Source organism: Salmo salar, chromosome ssa05 (assembly GCF_905237065.1).
Source record: "Salmo salar chromosome ssa05, Ssal_v3.1, whole genome shotgun sequence".
In the NCBI taxonomy this organism is placed as follows: Eukaryota; Metazoa; Chordata; class Actinopteri; order Salmoniformes; family Salmonidae; genus Salmo; species Salmo salar.
The window spans coordinates 55973661-55990769 of NC_059446.1; the positions used below are offsets into that span (position 1 = coordinate 55973661).

At 43.4% G+C, this 17109-nt stretch overlaps 1 protein-coding gene across 1 annotated transcript; it reads right to left on the reverse strand.

Annotated features, from left to right (window-relative positions):
• Nucleotides 1–8054: 8054 nt before the first annotated feature.
• hamp (hepcidin antimicrobial peptide) lies at nucleotides 8055–9522 on the reverse strand. The gene is given in 3 exon segments (NM_001140849.1): nucleotides 8055–8829; nucleotides 9074–9154; nucleotides 9242–9522. Coding segments are annotated over 3 exon segments (267 nt in total). The 5' UTR covers nucleotides 9329–9522; the 3' UTR covers nucleotides 8055–8730.
• Between the last annotated feature and the right edge of the window lie 7587 nt (nucleotides 9523–17109).

The window sequence follows — 17109 nt, forward strand, 5'->3', positions numbered from 1 at the left end:
GTGAAACACTTTGCGATATCACAGACCGATATCCTCGTCTCAGTTTGCAGGAACTGAAGAGGTTGCCACACGCGGACGCGGTGGTGACTGACAGACCTCGACAGCCACTGAGGGTGTTGAAGCACAAACACCAGGAGATTTGGTTGAAAGGTTACAGCCATTCTCATAATAACGCGGCCACTGACAACTCGTACATAGGGTCCGACCTTTTCGTTTGCGCCTCGGACACCAACACCACCCACTGGTGGGGGGGGTCCCGAGACACAAAGGGGGGGAATAGTAGCCCAGACCCATGATGAGCCTCATCGAGGCCGGTGGGGGGGGTCGAGACTACGGGCAACACCGTACGAGGCCGCCAGAGCATAAATCAAATCTAGTTGTAAACTCCCCTATGAGAACAGTGAGGAGCAGACAGGCCCCTAGACGGGGATTATCTTAGAACACACCTAAGATAGTACTGAGGTGTACCACACTGGTCATAAAGGAAGTCCAATGGACTTGTCCACCTCCAAAACAAATGGCAACAATAATCATTCCTTGCCATGTGTAGGTTCAACTACAATACAACTAGTAATATGCTCCAATCATGTGTTCCGGTAGATAATATTTCAGAATAAATCGGTAGGACAACTGGACCCCTTGACCGCTTGGTTAGAAAACTGGTGAGTGCTGTAGAGTCAAAGGCCTAGAAGTAAATGTTCAACTTTACTAAGGCTGGTATACCAGTCAGTCCAGCAACACTCAGTAAGAGGATTAGTAACCTCACAAGTTAAATTGCTATTGATAATAGCGTCATAGGAGTCACTCAGAGTGCAACACAGGGAAGGGAATCTCCATTGCACTCTTCCAATGGTTAACACATGCCACTAATAAATAGAACCCTCCGTTCAGGAGAAAATTATTAGAAGTCATGAACCATGATCACACCACGTATGACTGGTCCAATACTTAAAGAGTACTTCCGTCGTGAGGTTAGCTCCTCCGTGGATAACATAGCTATGAAATAGACTTCATACCTACCGCCACTACAATAGTGGAAGACACAGTGACTTGTAGAAAAACTACTACAGACTCCCTTGACACCAATTCTGACTGACCTCCAGGCATTGACCTGAAAATTACCTGACTACGTCAGACTCATTCTGAACAAGTTGTAATCTGCCAGGATACTTGGTTTTCTTCCCTTGACATGCGCGATCGTGTAAGCATAAACGCACATGCACAACGGAACATTCAATTAGGATTTATGCTAGGATCACTTAAGGGTCCAAGCAAAATACCAGCCTTAGTAAAGTTGAACATTTACTTCTAGGCCTTTGACTCTACAGCACTCACCAGTTTTCTAACCAGAAGTCCATAGGTCATCCCTGTAGACTGCCCAAAACTAGTGCCTTACAGCTGTAGACTTATCATATAGTTGTCAACTTAGGATAGTACCCTAAGCGCCACCCCGCAAATTAGGAAAGCCCTAGATATGACATTAGACAATGCCATGATAGGGTCATTTTGCCAAGACCATGGACGTAGATAGAATACAGTCCAATTAGATGATTAAGGTGGCATAACTATATTTTGTTTTGTTTATGCTTTCATTCATTTTGTTTCATTTTCTTCGGCACATAGAAAGTGATAGAGCCATAAACAACTCCCCCATACAACCATCAGTTAGTGCCACAACGCCGCTCATTTGGGAGGAAATGTAATGATATATTTCATGAGTGTGTGTGCGTTGTTAACATCTGCCTAAGTTACTGCCCAGATATTCCAGTCTGGACGACCAGACGACGGGTCCGGAACGGCGATCCCAATCCGGACATCCGCTGCCGAGCCATGGAAAGGACTTCTTCATTTGCAGACACCCTACCCGGGTCGACCGCCAGATGGGGACCACAACGATGATCCACAACCAGGACACCCCACGTTCATTTTTATGTTGGTTTACAACATGCAGTTTAACCTGTTAGGGCTAGGGGGCAGCATTGACACGGCTGGATAAAAAACATACCCGATTTAATCTGGTTACCACTCCTACTCAGTAACTAGAATATGCATATACTTATTACATATGGATAGAAAACACCCTAAATTTTCTAAAACTGTTTGAATGGTGTCTGTGAGTATAACAGAACTCAAATGGCAGGTCAAAACCTGAGAGATTCCTTTACAGGAAGTGGCCTGTCTGACCATTTCTGGAACTTCTTTGCCATCTCTATCATTTACTAAGGATCTCTGCTCTAACGTGACACTTCCCACGTCTTCCATAGGCTCTCATAGCCCGGGAAAAAGAGAATGTCGTCATTCCAGCCCCAGGCTGAAACACATTATCGCCTTTCTCAAGTGGCCCATCAAGAGAGACTAGCTTATGCGCGTGACCCCGACCGCCCCGCCTTTGGGATTTTTTCCTCTGTTTGCCGAAAAGGAGATTCCCTGTCGGAATATTATCGCTTTTCTACGAGAAAAATGACGTAAAAATTGATTTTAAACAGCGGTTGACATGCTTCGACGTACGGCAATGGAATACTTTGAATTTTATTGTCAGGAATTGCGCCAAGCGCGACACTTCTTTACTATTTCGGATAGTGTCTGGAACGCATACGAACAAAACGCCGCTATTCGGATATAACGATGGATTATTTTGGACCAAACCAACATTTGTTATTGAAGTAGACGTCCTGGGTGTGCATTCTGACGAAGACAACAAAAGGTAATGACATTTTTATAATAGTAAATATGATTATGGTGAGTGCTAAACTTGCCGGGTGTCTAAATAGCGAGCCCGTGATGCCTGGGCTATGTACTTAGAATATTGCAAAATGTGCTTTCACCAAAAAGCTATTTTAAAATCGGACATATCGAGTGCATAGAGGAGGTCTGTATCTATAATTCTTAAAATAATTGTTATGCTTTTTGTGAACGTTTATCGTGAGTAATTTAGTAAAATGTTAGCGAATTCCCCGTAAGTTTGCGGGGGGTATGCTAGTTCTGAACGTCACATGCTAATGTAAAAAGCTGGTTTTTGATATAAATATGAACTTGATTGAACAAAACATGCATGTATTGTATAACATAATGTCCTAGGGTTGTCATCTGATGAAGATCATCAAAGGTGAGTGCTGCATTTAGCTGTCTTCTGGGTTTTGGTGACATTATATGCTGGCTTGAAAAATGGGTGTCTGATTATTTCTGGCTTGGTACTCTGCTGACATAATCTAATGTTTTGCTTTCGTTGTAAAGCCTTTTTGAAATCGGACAGTGTGGTTAGATTAACGAGAGTCTTATCTTTAAATGGCTGTAAAATAGTCATATGTTTGAGAAATTGAAGTAATATGATTTTGAAGATTTTGAAAATCGCGCCACAGGATGGCAGTGGCTGTTACGTAGGTGGGACGAATTCGTCCCGCCGGTCCCATAAAGGTTAATCGCAAGATTGAACCCAACATGGGGGGACTGTCATGACGTTGGCCTGTGGGTAAGGTTTATGACCCCCCCCCCCCATAAATACCTTTCTCCCTTCCCCTCTCTGACCCTACTGAAGGACTTGAATAGCCTGTGTTAAATATAGAGAGTCTGGGAACATCAAACAAATGGGGAAAAGGAACCATATTTTGGTAATAAAACCAGTTGGAAATATGCTGGGGAACGTAATGAGTATGTATGTCAGTTCGGTTGTCATCTGAGACATTATGACTGATGACAGGACGACATAAACTGTACCTGAGAAAGTATACACCCTCTAGTTATCAGAGTAACATGGAATTGTTATGCAATTGAAATGTTTGATATTGAAATTGTTTGTTAGGAGATTAAATGTAATTTTATCTTCCAAATGAGAGAATTGGGTTTTCATAAGGAAAGTGCCCTGCTTGATCAGTGGCCCAACCCTGTGAAGAGACAGGGGTTATAAACGATGAAACACCTCCTTCCCCCTCTCCACTATATAAGCCTTTGATGAAAAGATAACCACGTTGTTCCAGTACGGGAGGTCTGCAGCCTCTACGTTAGAAGGACACACATGTCAACTAAGCCAACCTCGGCGTGAGCTATGGTATGAACTGGTATGAACTTTGAGCTTATTCACTACAGAAGTGCTACTTCCTAGCCGTTGAGTTAGCAGCGGCCGCTGTAGACGGGGGGCTAGGAAAGGACGGACGACGGATCCAGTCTAACAGACGGACGAAGATACCACCACGTATCCAATTTACCACCAGAGACATTCTTCCGAGGACAGCAAGATCTCTGTTGGGCAACACGGCCAGCATCTACGACCAACCTACCGAAGCGCAGCTCAGAGTAAATATTTATTGCGTTTTCCTTTTCCAAATGGGCGGTAATTTAGGAATGCATAAGATCATGTATTTACGATAGCATAGCTGCTGTTTCTTCGTTCCTAAGTCTTCCCGCTCTTTCATTCAAGCCCAACCCCCTTTCCTTTGTGTAACCAGCCATGATACAGGTTCCGTCCACCTGGACGTTTTCTGTATGACATCATCTGTATTCTGTGTATTTGTAATTCTGTGTGATTAGTTTATTTAGTAAATAAATAATTAAACCCAATTTTGTATTGCTGATTCAACTTGTTAGCCAGGGTTCGTGAAGATAGCCAAGAATTTACAACTTTCATTATGAGACTGAAAACAAGATAAGGGTTAATATTGACTGCTACCGATGTAAAATATTACTAAGTATTTTAAGAGTTTATTCGGAAGATAACGGCTCTATAAACGTTCTTCCGTGGTGCCCCGACTTTCTAGTTAATTACATTTACATGATTAGCTTAATCAGGTAATATTAATTAGAGAAAGAATTTTATAGGTTAGCATGTCATATCACTTAATCCGGCATAGCCAAAGACACGACAATCCTCTCCTCTCAGGCTCTACATGCGAACGCCTGGGACTGATGCAGTTCACTGTACCAAATGACCTGCACGTTGTGGATCATGTCCAGCATGGACCCCTGTCCAAAGAACAACTACTCAGCAGATATGACGATGTATTCAACATGCCCGTTGAATCAGTGCCTGGGGAGGTACACTTTGAAGTGGATGAGAGCATCACTCCAGTCCAGTGTGCTCCTCGCAATGTGCCCATTGCAATGAAAGTGGCTGTGAAGGCCCAGCTGGACAAGTATGAGGCCGATGGCCACATGACATCTGTGACCGAACCAACTGACTGGATCAGCAATATGGTCATAGTGAAAAAAACAGAGAAGCTGAGGGTCTGCATCGACCCGAAGCATCTGAACCAAGCACTGAAACGATCCCACTACATCATGCCGACACTAGAGGATGTCCTCTACAAGCTTCCCAAGGCCAGGATTTTCACCTTGGTGGATGCCCGAGATGCATTCCTTCAATGCAAGCTGGACGAAGAAAGCAGCTTCATGACTACCTTCTGGACCCCCTGGGGTCGGAAACGCTGGCTCAAGCTCCCGTTTGGTGTCTCAGTGGCACCTGAGGTATACCAACGCCAGCAGCACGAGTTACTGGCTGGGCTCAAGGGCATTGAACCTATCGCCGATGATGTCCTTATCGTAGGCTGTGGTGACACAGACGAAGAAGCAGAACGCGACCACGATGTGAAGCTCCTGGCACTGATGGAGCGCTGTCGATCAGTTAAGCTTTGTCTTGGCCTGAAGAAGCTACAGTTCAAGGTGAAAGACGTCCACTTCCATGGCCACATTCTCTCGGCAAAAGGCCTGAAGCCGGACCCAGACAAGGTCCGAGCGATCCTCGACATGCCAAACCCATCTGATGCAAAAGGAGTACAGCGTCTCATCGGTTTTGCAAACTATCTTGCAAAGTTCATGCCACACCTATCAGCAGTCTGTGAGTCTCTGCGCCGGTTGCTGGACAAAGACACACCATGGCACTGGCTACCCAAGCACGAGGCCGCGGTGCAGGAGATGAAATCTCTGGCTTCATCCATGCCAGTGTTGCGCTACTACGACGTCACGAAGCCTGTCACAATCCAGAGTAACCCCAGCCAAACGGGACTTGGATGCTGCCTTATGCAGGAAGGCCACCCCGTTGCGTTTGCCTGGAGAGCGCTCACCCCCACCGAACAGAACTATGCACAAATTGAGAAAGAGTGCCTCAGCATCGTCTTCTCCTGCCAGCGATTTCATCACTACTTATATGGTCGAGAGCTGGTCACCGCTGAAACTGACCACAAACCACTCATTGCCATATTCAGTAAACCTCTCCTCAACGCGCCCAAGAGGCTTCAAAGCATGCTCCTGACTCTGCAAAACTACAGCCTGAAGGTCATTTACAAGCCAGGACCAGAGATGTACATCAGCGACACACTGAGCAGGGCAACGGCACAATGTACAGGCAGAAGCACTGCCTATCAGTGGCAGGCCATCTGTTCGCTACAGCAGGAACAACAAGATGTTCAACAGATCAATCAGGCAGACTACTTAAACGTCACAGATCACCGCCTAGCCCAGATCAGGCAACACACTGACAAGGACGAACACCTACAATCACTGAAGTCCATGGCTCTTGCAGGTTGGCCATATCTGAAAGAGGAGACACCTTTCACAGTGAGAGAATACTGACCTTTCGAGATGAGATCAGCGTGCAAAATGGCGTCTTGTTCAGAGGTCAGAAGGTCATTATTCCCAAATCACTACGTCCAGAGATGCTTACCCGCATACACTCCAGTCACGTTGGAGGTGACGCATGCTACCGCCAGGCTCGTGAAACATTATACTGGCCAAACATGCAAGCAGAAATTAAAGACTTTGTCAGCAACTGTACCACGTGCAACGAGTACGCTCATGAACAGCAAAAGGAAACCATGATGTCGCACGAACTGCCCACAAGGGCCTGGCAAATCGTCAGCATGGACTTATTCAGCCACAGACAAAAGGACTATCTTCTCATTGTTGATCACTACTCTGACTTTTGGGAAATTGAACTGCTCCCTGACTTGTCTGCAGAGACGGTCATAAAGCGCTGCAAGGCGCAGTTTGCCAGGCAAGGTCAGCCTGACAAGGTAATCACGGACAATGGCCCACAATTCACTGCACAGTTCAAGCGTTTCGCCTCAGAATGGGAGTTTGACCACGTGACCTCCTCTCCAAGACACCCAAAAGCAAACGGCAAGGCAGAGTCAGCTGTCAAGATTGCAAAAAACCTGTTAAGCAGGGCCGCGCGCGACAGCAACGACCCATGGAAAGCGATCTTACAGTGGAGGAACACACCCACCGAAAACATGGACAGCAGCCCAGCACAACGCCTTCTGTCCAGACGTCTGAAGACTACCATCCCTGTAGCTAACAAGCTACTTGAGCCCTGCGTCATGGTTGGCGTCACGGACAAACTGCGTCGCAGAAAGCAGCTCGCTAAGTGCTTCTACGACCGGACTGCTCGAGACCTACCAGAGCTGGAGGTGGGTGAAACGATAAGGATGAAACCGCTGCCGGGAGACCACACAGGACTTTGGAGGCTGGGCACGTGCCTACAGAGAGTTGCACCACGCTCTTACCTGGTGGATGTTGGTGGCTCCCTCTATCGTCGCAATTGGGTGGATCTGCGCGTAGCAGAGCAGACAAACCAGAACACGCCATACACTCACCTAGATGAGCTGGATCACAGTCCAGGCCTAAGGGTAAGAGGCGCAGAATTGAGACATGAGCCAACTGAAGGTGAGGCTTCTACCCCACCAAGCTCTCCAGCTCGTGGCCCTAATCCTACCCCTGTCAGAGCCCATACTTACTCACGGGTGGGTCGGCTGTGCAAGCCACCGGACAGGCTTACTCTGTAAGCAAGAGACTGTGTTAACTTGTCTTCCTGTTTACTTAAATAAATAATACTTTTTTTTTTACAAATTTAAAAAAGAAAGGAAGATGACAACTGAAGTAAAAAGAAAATGTCATGCTTTTTTAATTGTTATGACTTGATTGTTAAGAATGTAATGTTATGCTGTTATGTTTGCACCTTCTATTGAAAAGGATGATGTTACGGAGTCTAGTTGATAGGTAATCGACTAGCCGGACTGTTCCCCGGACTCCGCGTGTAGGGATTTGTACAATGCATGAACAAGGCTATTGAACTAGACATTGGTGTCTGTCTTTATTACTTTATCCAATATATCATACAGAAACAGCCAGTGACACAAAATCGCAACTTAATCAATTTTAAATTCAAGCTGTAACACAACAAATGTAGAAAAAGTCAAGGGATGTGAATACTTTCTGATGGCACTGTAGATTCCATTCCCAGACCCCAGGGTGAACTGCTAGCAACGCGACTAATTTGAATAAGCCTCTGGCTGTCTGGCCTGAACATTTAGCCACAGGGTACACATCTATAGCAGATTCATAATTCAGAAACAACCATGTTTGTTTTTCAAAGAATGTGTTAATTTATATAAAAAAGTGTCACTGTAAGTGATTTAACAAATATTTATCATAGCTACAAAAACAACATCTTAGAAAGAAAATATTGCAAACATGTACAAACTACAAAATGTACAAAACAATATACATAATAGAAAAGAAAAATCCCCACATTTCAATTGGCTATGTCTTTTCCCTGTGTCATTAGGCTATACAATAGATATACAACATGATACAAAACATTTATGTACAAGATTGAGGTTGTGCAGTGATAAAGACGTCAATGAGATTGCATCTTCTCCACAGAGTCCAAAATAAATGTAGAAGAATAGGGGCAAATTAAAGGCAATAAGTTAATAAAATGGCTTTAGTGCTGGCAGGTCCTCAGAATTTGCAGCAGAAGCCACAGCCCTTGTTGTGACAGCAGTTGCAGCACCAACGGCACAGGGAGAGGTGGCTCTGACGCTTGAACCTGAAATGCATCTGTATCTCAGCCAAGAAAAGAAAATGAAAAAGGTGGGAACAAGCACATGGTAAGTATTTTTGTCCAAGTCTCCACTTCACAAGTATTCACACTGCTCGCCCTGAAGCCCTCTCTACCGGCTCACAATCAAATGGTTAACAACTAGCGCTAGTGGGCTAATTCAATTCCAAGGGTGAAACGCAACCACTTAGATGTTAATTTGCTAAAGGTAATTACTTAATTCATTCACTAAATTGAACGTACCGGCAGATTCATGGACGTGCCGCCCGGCTGTTGATGTTCCCCAACTGGACTGTCAATGCTTTCAACCTCCTCCGTTCGCACCTGCAAAGACATTATGTACAAATGAGCCAACTTCTAAAATCGATGAACACATGTTTGTAGAGGTTAGTGTTGGAGAATTAGACATACCTCGGAGAAAGGAACAGCGGTGCTTTCAAGGATGAACATACATGCGAGGACGACCACCACTGCAACTGCAACACTGAAGGCCTTCATTCTCGGTTTTGTTAGGAAGCTTATAGCCTATTTAAAAGTCCTGTTGAAGTCAGTTGGAATTGAAGTGACAGTTTATGAAGATGATCAGAACTCTTCAATTTTCCCAAAAAGCGACGCTCTCCAATGCACGATTTTCAATGCACTAGACGAGTCCAAAGTTGATTGATTGTCCTTTTGATGTCAGCGGTTGAGGGACTTCTCTGTCATGTGTTGAGACTGCGGTGCACTGGTATTTATACACATTTTGGCCACTATTGTGCAATCCTGCCCCCCCTCCTTTGGACAATGGAGCGCATTCCCGTCACATATTACCTAATCCACTTTCCCGTTTTCAAAAATGGGAAATGTTATAGTTTTTTTGTCTTTCCTTTAGGGTGGATAACTGAAAACGGATTACCATTTATTTTCTCAGTAGAAATCTGAGAGAATTGTGGAAATTACCCAACGGCAGGAGTCATGGACGAACAGTTACTGGAAGTGTATGGCTGGTTGCACAGCCCTTTGTCTGACCTGGGAAATCCCTCCACATGAGGGAGTGAGCCATTACAGTATCTATTCCTCTGTCTAAAGGACTTCATTATAACCCTTCCAATGGAATAATTAGCCCTATTTTGACATATAATTAGCAATGCTTTCATTTGACATATAATGTGGTGTAATGTGGGGAACCTGCAGTCTAACAGAATAAAATTAATTTGAAAGAAGAGGAACAGTAAAACAGGAGAAAAGAAAAGAGAGGTGCAAATTGAGCACTTCATTCAGGTGTTTCAAGTGTTATTAGAAATAGAAGAATATGACAATAATATGTGACATGCATTATGTAGTGTTTATCAGATCTAATGAAAAATACACTTCAAAAGGTCAGGCAGGCTATATAATAGTGATTCACACTTGAATTGTTTCATAAAGGTATTTTGTGTAGCTATGCTGCTACACTGAGTGGACAAAACGTTAAGAACACCTTCCTAATTCATCGGGGAATTTTTTATTTATTTATTTCACCTTTATTTAAACAGGTAGGCTAGTTGAGAACAAGTTCTCATTTGCAACTGCGACCTGGCCAAGATAAAGCATAGCAATTCGACACATACAACAACACAGAGTTACACATGGAATAAACAAAACATACAGTCAATAATACAGTAGAACAAAAGAAAACAATAAGTCTATATACAGTGAGTGCAAATGAGGTAAGTTAAGGCAATAATAGAATGGACTATATGATGTCTCGAAAGCGTTTCACAGGGATCCTGGCCCATGTTGACTCCAATACTTCTCACAGTTGTGTCCAGTTGGCTGGATGTCCTTTGGGTGTTGAACCATTCTTGATATACACGGGAAATTGTTGAGCATGAACAACCCAGCAGCGTTGCAGTCCTTGAGACAAACCGGTGTGCCTGGCACCTACTACCAACCCTACTTTTTTGTCTTGCTCATTCACCCTCTCTGAATGGCACATGTACACAATCCATGTGCCAATTGTTTTAAGGCTTAAAAATCCTTCTTTAATCTGTCTCCTCCACTTCATCAACACTGATTGAAGTGGATTTAACAAGTGATATCAATAAGGGATCATAGCTTTCACCTGGATTCACTTGGTCAGTCTATGTCATGGGAAGAGCAGGTGTTCTTAATGTTTTGTACACTCAGTGTATATCATATTTCATGTACATAAAATCATACTGCAAATTGTAAGCCTGTGAATGCATAATTTGCATCTTCAAAGAGTCTGTGATGAGTTGATAAGTGGTTAACAGCCTAATAATAATTAATTGGACGTTCACTCAAGGGCTCAACTTGTTGGATATTATATCATTATAGTATTAGGTTTTAATCCATTCACTAAGTATTTTATTGGCTCTGCCCAACTTGTCTCTTTGAAGGGATACTTCAGGAGTTTTACAACGGGGCCCTTTATCTACTTCAAACTGCACGCAGAGACATAAAAATGGTATCCACAATTAATCTCTCTCTGGGAAAGTAGATAAAGGGCCTTATTGCCAAAATCCTCCCAAAGTATTAAGTGAAATAACATGTTGTGGGGACCCCTGCGTCAGTCTGTCTCGTATACAGATAACTCTTTGCCATCACTTGTTGACTTTGAGTGACCGGAACATCAGTGTCAACAAATATAACCATGAATGACTCCTCATTGGAATCCAGCCAGCAAGCTTAATTTGTTGAGTAGTAGTGAACGCGGGGGAGAGGTAGGAGGTTTTCGCCAGTGTCACCAGCTGCCAGCACTATCTTTGTGAATCTTCTGGTCAAACAGAGCTCGGCTCCAGTGGGGCGGACACAGAGACACAGTCAGCTAGACAGGCGCCAGTCCACCACTCGCTCCTCCTGGGCCGGGGCATTGGCATCGTTTCCCCCCACTATGTCATCATAATTACCTCTGTTTCCCCCCTCCACGCTCTTACCACCTCATATGTACTTTATTTGTTCTGGGCACTTGACCCAAAAGTTCAGAAAAATTATATTTACTACTGAAATAGCCAACTCCGCAAAAACCCAATCGTCATATTTCTTCCGACCCCCCCACCTTCTCCAGACCTGCCAGAAAGCCTGTCGTCTTGCACGGTTGCTGTGGCTAATTTGTTCATGTAGAACTGGGTCACTATCAGCTCATTATTGAGGAAAAAAATGTAAACAGTATGCTAATGAACTCTAGTAGAATTTAGTATTCAAAGACCCTGCCCTAAACCTGACTATAGCAACTCTGTCCAATTAGTCCTCCTTTTGCTGTGACATTATCTGCCTCACGGGGCAGTGTTTTCCCTGACTGTTTTAGTAGGCTGTGCCAGCAACACAGACACAGTTAGTACAGGGGTTAGGATTTTCCCAGTGCAGATACTGTGCTACTGCGAATCTTCTTGGGAAATTCCAGTCTCCTTTTAGCAGAGTAATATGGACCAAGTTAAATGTTCAATTTCGAAATGGACCATCTTGCTTCCCATTTGTCTAGCAGAACCTACCAGAGAAAAACTGAAATAACCACATAAGCAATGCACTTGTCTTGTAGGTCCCCGTGAGCACACGACTTGTCCTTCTCGCCACTGATTGCCTACTCTGTCTCTTGTTGTAAATAAGAAAAGATGTCTCCTGTAGTGCTTACTGTAGAGCTAGATCAGAGTCTGTGGAGAATAGAGGTACTGGGGGAAGTATGAATCACTATAGCTCTTCTGCCTTGCACTCTTGACACGAACAAGCCTCAGACTGACAGAGCTGGACAGGCTGAGTTTGGAGACCATACCCGCTGTTGAAATGCAATTTCTCTAAGGTAGAGAACATCTCAGCACACAAAGGAGAGACAGTCATTCATGCAACGTTTTCTAACTCTTGAGTGTTAAGGGTTATTCATTGGGTCTACAGTACAAGAGCGTATTGAGGACTGTGGCATTTGTTGGAGTCAACCATGCATGTTATTTACTAGCCAGCAACTCTCGCTGGGTAAGCATTGTAATTATAAAGACATCCTGTTCATATTCTCCTCGAAGAATTGAGGACAGTTGTGCTGTGTAGTGCTATTTAAAGGCATACAAGAATAAGAATAGTAGAGGTAGCTAGCGGAAATAAAGTGAATCTCAGGTATGATATGAAACGCACCCAGACCGTTTCAAACAAATAACCATATGAGGATTCATAGTTCTACTCATACACTATAAAATAACAAATAAGTGACATAACTATATTTATTACAGTATTGCTACATTTATTACAATAAATGTTTAAATACATTTATGACATATTATGTCAGCCTTGATGACATCCCACTGGGTACAGACTTCAGTTCAACGTCTAGTTTTGATTTACAATCATAACGTGAAATCAACAAAAAATATCACCCTGTCATTGGATTTAGGTTAAAAGTTGAGTGAAAAAAGGCTACATTCCCTGACATTGATGACTTTTTGCAAATCCAATCAGTTTTCCACTTTGATTCAACATCCAGAAATTTTTTTTTAAAAAGGGGAAAAAAGAAATACATTTGTTTGGTTAAAACAGCACGGTATTATGTCAGCCTTGGTGACATACTGAATAACTACAATGGTTAAATATCCCTATTTTGTCATATCTAATGAGACCATGTTGATTCTTAACATGGTACCTATGTTGAAATTTTGAAGGCTTATTATGGGGTTGTCCGATGTACCATAACTCAAACCCTGTACGGCTGCTACTCTTTGAATAAGCCAGTTGTCTGCATCGGTCTGTTAGAGTACCATCCCAACTGTGGGGAAAGAAAGAGAGAGAGTATGTCTCAATCTGAAGTACATGGGATCAGAGATCAACCAATTCAAACAGAGCAGGGGGCACACAGGCGCCTGGCTGGCTGTGTGTGTTTGATTGGCGGCTGTCAGACTGGCCGAGAGACAAGCACAGAGGGAGGGAGGGAGGGAGGGAGGGAGGGAGGGAGGGAGGGAGGGAGGGAGGGAGGGAGGGAGGGCAGGTGGAGGGGGAAGTAGGGGAGGTGTGTGGAGGTGGTGAGATCGTGTGGCAGAGGAGAAAAATGAGATGCATCAGTATTAATAAGGATCATGGTGATTTTGCAGGAGCATCTGTCCATCTGTGAGTGTTGAATGACGGACCGTGCAAATTTAAATAAATACAGGGATTCATAGCTATGATGAATTTACTGGTGATAAGATATTGGGGTTACTTGTTAAATTCATTGGATTATTCATATAAAGATGTAAATAGAGAACGTGAACTGTCTAACATTGTGACTTGAGCAAAATATGTATTTTGTATGTGCTATACATCTGATTATGTAAATAGATGTATACATGCTGTATGACTAATATGCTGTATGATAATTTATTAATGAATTCACCAAATAATAATTAAGAATAGTCACCCCAAAACGTATACTTGGAGACTGTTTTTGATACTCTCTGTTTGTGGAGATGGAGGTCCTTTGGATCAAGATCCTGGTCATTCTGAGGTTAACTGTTACTGTGTTCTCTGAACTAGCTGGCGACAAACTCTCTGAATATCTTAAAGTCGCCTGTATATGAGCCAGGGATGGGGAACAGTTTCCTGTCTCATGTGGGTTTTGTATGTGTTACAGAGGCACGCCTCGCTGCGAAGACATACACTGTTATACATTGTGCAACAACCCTTACACACAACCAGGACACTGCTGTGGAGAATGTAACCAAAGTCCTCAACAACGGCCAGTCAGAGATGGACCGGCCGTTGCTGAAGATAATGCTCTTATTGAATTCATTCTCCACCTTTGGAGCATTGGGGCACTCCCTCGTCCTCTCACAAATCATTGAGCCGCCATTGCAGGTGCAGTTCCAGCAAGAGTCTCTTGGGTCAGGGAATGAAAGGGAAAAGGGAAAGGGGGATACCTAGTCAGTTGTACAACTGACTAGGTATCGGAAGACACATTTCAGTTGAATGCATTCAGTTGTACAACTGACTAGGTATCCCCCTTTCCCTTTTCCCTTTCATTCCCTGACCCAAGAGACTCTTGCTGGAACTGCACCTGCAATGATGGCTCAATGATTTGTGAGAGGACGAGGGAGTGCCCCAATGCTCCAAAGGTGGAGAATGAATTCAATAAGAGCATTATCTTCAGCAACGGCCGGTCCATCGCTGACCCCGAAGAATCCTGCAGAGTGTACCACTGCCATTATGGTGCACACTAGTGCACAATGAAGAAACCGTATCCCACTGCTGCTGCAAAGAGTGTAAGTGTACGTACACCTACACTGACCGTACGTACACCTACAGCAGTGTCCCCAACAACGGCCAGTCCACCCATTCTCCCAAACATCCGTTACATGTACAGTACCAGTCAAAAGTTTGGACACACCTACACATTCAAGGGTTTTTCTTTATTTTTACTATTTTCTACATTGTAGAAAAATAGTGAAGACATCAAAACTATGAAATAACACATATGGAATCAGGTAGTATCCAAAAAAAGTGTTAAACATATCAAAATATATTTGAGATATTTCAAAGTAGCCACCCTTTGCCTTGATGACAGCTTTGCACACTCTTGGCATTCTCTCAACCAGCTTCATGAGGAATGCTTTTCCAACAGTCTTGAAGGAGCCCTTACACAGGCTGGAGGTGTGTTTTGGGTCATTGTCCTGTTGAAAAACAAATGATAGTCACAAACCAGATGGAATGGCGTATCGCTGCAGAATGCTGTGGTAGCCATGCTGGTTAAGTGTGCCTTGCATTTTAAATAAATCACAGTGTCACCAGCAAAGCACAAACACACACCATTACACCTCCTCCTCCATGCTTCACGGTGGGAACCACACATGTGGAGATCATCCGTTCACCTACTCTGCGTCTCACAAAGACACGGCAGGTGCAACCAAAAATATCAAATTTGGACTCATCAGACGAAAGGACAGATTTCCACCGGTCCAATGTCCATTGCTCGTGTTTCTTGGCCCAAGCAAGTCTCATAGAAGTGGTTTCTTTGAGGCAATTCGACCATGATGGCCTGATTCATGCAGTCTCCTCTGAACAGTTGATGTTGAGATGTGTCTGTTACTTGAACTCTTTGAAGCATTTATTTGGGCTGCAATTTCATGTCTTAAAGTAAAAATGGACTGTCGTTTCTCTTTGCTTATTTGAGCTGTTCTTGCCATGATATGGATTTGGTCTTTAACCAAATAGGGTTATCTTCTGTATACCACCCCTACCTTGTCCAATGATGTTTTAGAGAATTTGGCAGTACGTCCAACCGGTCTCACAACTGCAGACTTCGTGCAACCACACCATCCCAGGACCTCCACATCCGGCTTCTTCGCCTGCGGGATTGTCTGAGACAAGCCACCCAGACAGCTGATGAAACAAGAGTATTTCTGTCTGTAATGAAGCCCTTTTGTGGGGAAAAACATATTCTGATTGGCTGGGCCTGGCTCCCAAGTGGGTGGGCCTGGCTCCCAAGTGACTGCGCCCATGCCCAGTCATATGAAATCCATAGTTCCAAATGAATTTATTTCAATTGACTGATTTCCTTATATGAACTGTAACTCAGTAAAATCCTTGAAATTGTTACATGTTGAGTTTATATTTTAGTACAGTATAATTAAGGAGGGTACTTGCAAATGTATTTTATATATCTTAAAAATACAAGATACATGTATTTTAATTAAATATATTTTGGCAACAGTATTTTGTTGTATATTTTGGTATTTTGTATTTTTATGAATCTTTGCCCATCTCTGCCCCCAAATCCCTGCTGAAAGACCACCTGAAAGAGGGGCCCAGGCAGGAGTTGCCCCAATGCCTATGGGGTGTCCATCGACACTGAATGAAACACGTGTGTGCTGAACATAGTTAAATAAAAGGATCATCTTCTTATTAAAGATTACCAGATTTTGGATTTATTTTGGAAAAATAAAATGAGTAACCATCTGTTGCAGCTCATAAGAACTGCTCTTTCTACCTTTATCATTATTCATAGCCTGGGCCCAGATCAGTTTGTGCTTGTCTACTCCATTGCTGTCAGTGTCAAACATGTTTGCTTTGGCCTGACAATTCCAAAAGGAGTTGGCAAGAATAGAAACAGACTGGCACCCAGGCTACATTATTCACCCATGTGCCCTCAATGTCTATAATTAATTCTCTTCAACCTTTGTTATTAATATACAGTATTAGTAGGCCTACCTTTATCCTTATGATCTTGATTTTAATCCAAAGTATTTTAACAATTATGAATACATTAGAAGGGAAGACATTCTGTATAGGGGAAAAGACAATGAGCCAGAACACATGCTGACAAGGTTATTAGCAAGTCAATGATT